Genomic DNA, 6,144 nt, shown 5'->3' with positions numbered 1-6,144 from the left:
TATATATATATATATATATAAATATATATATATATAAATATATTACAAAGCCAAAGCCAGACATTTATTTTAAGGTTATAAATAATTTTTCCTAAAATACATTTCTGACTTTTTCTTATTTTGTTTAAACAACCACAGCAACAACTCTTATTGAATTCTCAATGTGCAATTATTCTGTTACCTGTAGGTGAGCTTAATACCGTGGATGTGGAACAAAATCCTACTTCCCTCTGTGATGCCCAAACGCAGTGGTCCGATCCATGGATGGAGGACCACACTTATTCGAAAGGACCCACAATCCCATGTAGCTTAACACTCGCACCACCCCCTGAGTTACAGCCAGCTGCAAGTTATACATTAACAAACAATGCAGACTGCTTGTTGTACACAGTTATTCCACTTCTTCAGTTCCACACTCTTGTATCCTGCCTGCAAGGTTTTGCCCCTACTTCATCTGCAATGCCTGTTGCAGACCAAATCCTGTTGACACTTATGAAACTCAGACAGAACTTTGTCATTGCTGACTTGGCAAAACGCTTTGGCAAGTCACATGGTCAAGTCAGCAAAACTGAAATTTTGGATAGATGTTTTTTACAAGCATACCAAGGATCTTATTCCATGGCTGCCCCATGAAACCATCAAGGCAACTCTGTCAGAGGCTTTTAATAATAATTTTCCAAACACTACTTGTATAATTGACTGCACAGAAACTGTTCTACAGAAGGCTAAAAATCTAGATTCAAGAAGTGAATCGTACAGTCACTATTATGCCAGTAATACCCTTTAGTATCTGGTAGCAACTTCTCCATCTGGATTAGTCGTGTTTATTTCAGAGGGTTATGGTGGCAAATGTAGCGACAGGTACATTGCACAGAACTCAGGGTTTCTGGACTGCTTGAGGCCCGGAGATGAGGTGATGGTGAACCGTGAATTCACTATCAGGGACTTATTGGAGGAACGCAAGGTGAATTTAGTTATGCCAGCATTTACACGCAAACAGTGCCAGCTGACTAATGAGGAAGTCACCCACACGCGACGCATTGCTCATACCCGCATTCACATTGAACGGGCAATAAGGCGGCTAAAAATGTACAAGATTCTCTCACAGACTTGCCTATTAATTTAGTCCCAGAGTTTGATAAAATACTGCGAATTTGTGCTGGAGGGGAGCTTATCTCAAGCACATAGATAAATATTTATCATCACTTAAACTGCATGTGCTTATAGTTTAACGTCATTACCAAGATACATGTTATTAATACATGTTGTTTTTGTACACTATGTAGACAGTAAAAAAATATTTTTTTTTTACTCGGAGGTAGTATCCATCCTTTCCATCCGGAAGAATAACATACTGCCCATCACCTAAGCTTCTGATGTCACCATTTGGTCGATTCAAAAACTCAGTAAGTGACATGGAGCTCTTGAAGGGACACTTGATCTCGAGAAGCTTTGTTGAGTCTAGGATGCCATCTGGGCTAGCTGCCAACCAAGGATGTTCTGGATGGATCACCAGGCCTCTCCTCTCCACAGCGTGCCCTCTGCTTTTCATGAGTTGTATGATATTGCCCTTATTTTCTTTGCCATATTTTGTAGCAGTATTACCTTTGAAGGCTGGGTAGAAGTGCTCATTGAGGAATTTTTTGGGGTTAGTAGTAAGTTGTTTGGGTACTTTCTTTGCTGTGCTGGCAGTGGTACGGAGCTTTCTGGCATCATGCCACATTTGTGAGGTGCTCTGGACCTTAGTTTCTTCCATTAGTGTAGTTGCTTGGGTGGGTGATAGTTTTATGTAGGACTCATAAAACAAAAGGCACTTCCTACAACTTTGTGTTAAGCTGTGGTCTGTGTGTGATATGTCTGTATCATGTTCACTTGAGCTGGTCCTGTTGCTGTCTACATCTGCTCTGAAGCTTAGCTGAAGAAGACCTTCTTTCTGCAGCTGAAACAGTGGTGCCATCACAGATGAACTGCTATGGCTTACAAACTCAGCATGGTTCTTAAAATGCTGGGGGGGAAGTTGTTAGATCTGGAGGTAATGATGATGGGCCTGGATATGTGTGGCCTGGTCTATGGCGTTTAAAGTTGATGTGCTTTGCCTTCCTCAGCCCTACACTCTTCCTCGTGCCTGCATTCCACTTTCTTTGCACATCAGTACATGACATGCCTGTCTTGCCTTGCCTGACTGCATTCTCTACCTTTATAGAAGAAATAATAGTCTTTCTTACTCTTTATTTTCTTGCCTCCCTATTGTAGCTTTTAGATGTAGTTTAACAACGTCGTTTGCACTGCGCTCTTGCGTTACTTGTTGAGTTACTTAGTATAGGAAATTATGATCCGCACTCACGAGAACAATCTTCTTTTTTCTTTTATTTTACATTCGTTTCTGATGGGAAAAGACACAAACGTTTCGGCTTAAAGCCTTCCTCAGTGGGAGGGATTGAATTGCTTTACACACTGAGGAAGGCTTTGAGCTGAAACGTTTGTGTCTTTTCCCATCAGTAATGAATGTAAAATAAAAGAAAAAAGAAGATTGTTCTCGTGACTGCGGATCATAATTTCCTATACTAAGCTTTTAGATGTAAAATACTAGTTAGCACTCAGATTATGCTTTTACTACTAGCCTAATACTAATGGTAATGCTAATAATATAGTACAATCATCATCATCATCAATCCAACTTCATATTAGGTGTCTTTAACAACTATGTGCATATGGTGAGAATTTTTTTTACCTTTTTAAAAAAAATTTTTTTTACATTTGATGCCACTGAGGTGTGATTTGGGTAAGGCTGGCACATGTTCCATGGTATGGGTAGGTTTAAGGGGTATGGTTAGCAGTGTAATTTTAGATGTTTTATAATTTTGATGATCATTTTAGTTTTTACAGTGTAAAAACTTATTTACACAATGCACAGTGCATTGTATCAAATTATACATTTAAGTGTTAGTACATTGTTGTTAAACACAGTTTATTTAAAGTGAGTCCTCATCATCTTTTTATTTAATTTATTTTTTTTACATGTATTTACTGACCTTCCACATTACTGCAGCTGTGTGACTACATGAGCGCCCTGGACCTGCGATACATGAGCACCCTTCCATCTGTATGACACCTGATGTAGACACTAAAACTCAAGCTTTATGCTGAATGTGACACATTCAGGCTTTGACTCGGCTCTACATCAGCTTTTATGTACACAAAATCATTGCCCACATCCTTGAATAGCACACAACCTACTTTATTACTGTGAAGGTATTGGTAAGCCTCTGAGCTTTTCAAATTGCTCATTGCCTTACCGTCACAAGAAATTGAATCAACAAAGTAGCTAAAAATGCTACTGTACGTTATGCGCAGCCACTTTTTTAAATCGTCCTCCCATTCCTCTATTAAGGAAGGACGGGAATGTTGATGTTGTCCTTTATAAGTTCTGTCAGCGTGTGATTCCACATCTTGCTATGAATGAGTAGTGACACTGTGACTGCAGGGAATTATTGTTTCCGTTGTAAGGGAAGTTGCACCCACAATTCGTGCAAAGCATCATGGGGCATAGGAAAAAGGTGGATAGCCTACGTCATCTTTATGTAGAGCAACAATTTTTTTTTCAGATCCTCAGAGAGTTCTTTGCCATGAGGTGCCATGTTGAACTTCCAATGACCAGTATGAGAGAGTGAGAGCGATAACACCAAATTTAACACACCTGCTCCCCATTCACACCTGAGACCTTGTAACACTAATGAGTCACATGACAATGTGGATAGAAAATGGCTAATTGGGCCCAATTTGGACATTTTCACTTAGGGGTGTACTCATTTTTGTAGCCAGCGGTTTAGACATTAATGGCTGTGTGTTGAGTTATTTTGAGGGGACAGCACATTTACACTGTTATACAAGCTGTACACTCACTACTTTACATTGTAGTAAAGTGTCATTTTACAGGGGTGTACTCACTTCTATGAGATACTGTATATATATATATATACAGTGGGTACGGAAAGTATTCAGACTGTGGATGCTTTTACCAATGTGCCTTTTAAAGGTAATCCTGCTGCAGTATGTCTCGTAGAGAATGTAAGTATTACACTACATAAGACAGTCTTCTATATATGTTATCTACAGTGTATAGATAATGTATTTCAAATCTCAATGTGCTAGCACTGTATAATATTATAAAATGTTTCTCTGTAATACATTTAGGAGCTGCGAGATGATCTTTATCAGAGCATTGCTGCTGAGATGAATTTATCAGAGACTGCTTTCATCACAAGACGGAATTCTATGGATTTTTCTTCAGGTGTGATTTACATATGTCTTCTTTAGTACTTATACATACCTTTTAGTATTTACAATAGTTCCACTTGGTGGAAAGCTATTACTTTTTTTTACTATATACACACACACACACACACACACAAAACTCTTTGATTTGTTGTAAAATGATTTGACATATTTTAAAAGGTGCAAGGTTTGGATTACGCTGGTTTACTCCCACAACTGAGGTCCCACTTTGTGGACATGCAACCCTGGCCTCAGCAGCAGTGCTCTTTTACATGAAAAGTAAGAAATACTTGTTCTTACATTAATATTTAACCAAAGACAATGGACTGTGACTATTCAAAAAGCACAATATCATCCCACAGAAAATGTCAACCCTGTACTGGTGTTTGAGACGTTGAGTGGGGAGCTTTATGTGCGTCAGCATGAAGAATCTCTAATAATGGACTTTCCCTTAAACAAACCAAAGCCCCAGGTATGACCAAAACACACCTCGTGGATGCTTTCTTCAAAAAAACTCATATAGTCTCATGATTAATCAAGTAGTTTTGTATGCTTTATTTGCAGGATCAACATGAAATCAAGGATCTTTTGAAAGTAAGTTAGCCAGTGAGTAATTTAACCTTATGTTAGGTTTTTAAAATGGCATTAGTAAAAACAAGCTTTTATATGCATTTTCAGGCTGTAGTAGGAGATGTACCCATTCAGGATGTGTGCTACAATCCAACCACAAGGAACCTGATGATTCGTCTTGCTGACACATGCGACAGGTACTGCTGGACATCCAGAGGCTGAATATAACAAGGAAGAAAATTATATTAAGAATGGTCTTGTATTTGTGTATATTAAATTAGATGAAAAATGTCAAGAGAGAGAAGCAAATTTTGTGCCAAGTACATTTAAAACTTTTTTTTAAAGCAACAGTCAAGAGACAACAATTAATAGTATGTTGGTAATATTGTCCAAAAAGGCAGTTTATTTTTGTATCCAAATCATCATGCAAGGTTGTTGACTGTTTGTTGTTGGTAGATCTGAACTTACATCTTTGAAGCCTGAAGCAGAATCCCTGCTGAAAAATGAATCTACTGGGAAAATGAATGGTGTCATTGTTACAATGAAGGGAGCTCCGACCGCACAACCTGGATATGACTTCTATTCCCGTTATTTTGCACCTTGGTTAGGGGTCCTTGAAGATCCAGTCTGTGGTAAGCTGAAATAATCACATCATTCTCAAAATGCAGCAGCCTACAATACATGTGGAGAAATCTGTAGAAGCTTCCTCAAGTGAAAGTAAAGCCATGAATTCAAATAGGTTAGAAACGGAAATGCACAATTATAGTCACCATACATTTCATATGAATTCTCTTCATGCTTTAAAAGACTAATAATTATTTCTCGAAGGGTCTGCGCATACAGTTCTTGCTGCCTACTGGTCTGAAAAGCTGAACAAAAAGAAAATGTTGGGTAAAGGCCTTTTCTTTCTTTTTTCCCCCTTCACTAAAGAATCAAAGGACCCATTAGTTCACATGAATGATTTAATTCACAAAAAACTTACAAAATTAAAAAATAAAATGCACAATAAAGTTCTATTCTCTCCTATTTGTTTTCCCAGCATACCAGTGCTCCAGTCGTGGGGGAGAGTTGGGGCTGGAGATCAGGGATGATGGTCGACTCAACATCATTGGTCAGGCACAGATCATTCTCCAGGGAACTCTTAAAATCTAGACAACCTGCAAATCCTTCTCACTGAATGTGTTAAGCTTAATGGAAATAAGTCCATTTTCTTTCTTAAAGATCTGCAAACTGATGTTTCGTTCACTGAATGGACAAATGTGGTTACTTGCATGCCAAAATACACAAAAAAAAATTGGT

General features: G+C 38.3%; 1 protein-coding gene across 1 annotated transcript in view; it reads left to right on the top strand.

Moving 5' to 3' along the window:
* LOC107601825 (phenazine biosynthesis-like domain-containing protein) overlaps positions 1–6,115 on the top strand; it is a 37,440-nt gene extending 31,325 nt beyond the window's left edge. Inside the window, exons 10-18 of the mRNA XM_016294134.1 lie at positions 4,037–4,068; positions 4,195–4,291; positions 4,456–4,554; positions 4,638–4,747; positions 4,840–4,869; positions 4,954–5,042; positions 5,302–5,477; positions 5,674–5,736; positions 5,885–6,115. Of these exons, the coding sequence (XP_016149620.1) occupies positions 4,037–4,068; positions 4,195–4,291; positions 4,456–4,554; positions 4,638–4,747; positions 4,840–4,869; positions 4,954–5,042; positions 5,302–5,477; positions 5,674–5,736; positions 5,885–5,997 (809 nt within the window). The 3' untranslated portion in view covers positions 5,998–6,115. The remainder of the gene's footprint in view (positions 1–4,036; positions 4,069–4,194; positions 4,292–4,455; positions 4,555–4,637; positions 4,748–4,839; positions 4,870–4,953; positions 5,043–5,301; positions 5,478–5,673; positions 5,737–5,884) is intronic.
* Positions 6,116–6,144: the final 29 nt, after the last annotated feature.

This window comes from Sinocyclocheilus grahami, unplaced genomic scaffold, assembly GCF_001515645.1.
Source record: "Sinocyclocheilus grahami isolate Dianchi unplaced genomic scaffold, SAMN03320097.WGS_v1.1 scaffold313.1, whole genome shotgun sequence".
In the NCBI taxonomy this organism is placed as follows: Eukaryota; Metazoa; Chordata; class Actinopteri; order Cypriniformes; family Cyprinidae; genus Sinocyclocheilus; species Sinocyclocheilus grahami.
The sequence above is the reverse complement of the archived record's forward strand: the minus strand, read 5'-3'. Positions and strand labels throughout refer to the sequence as shown.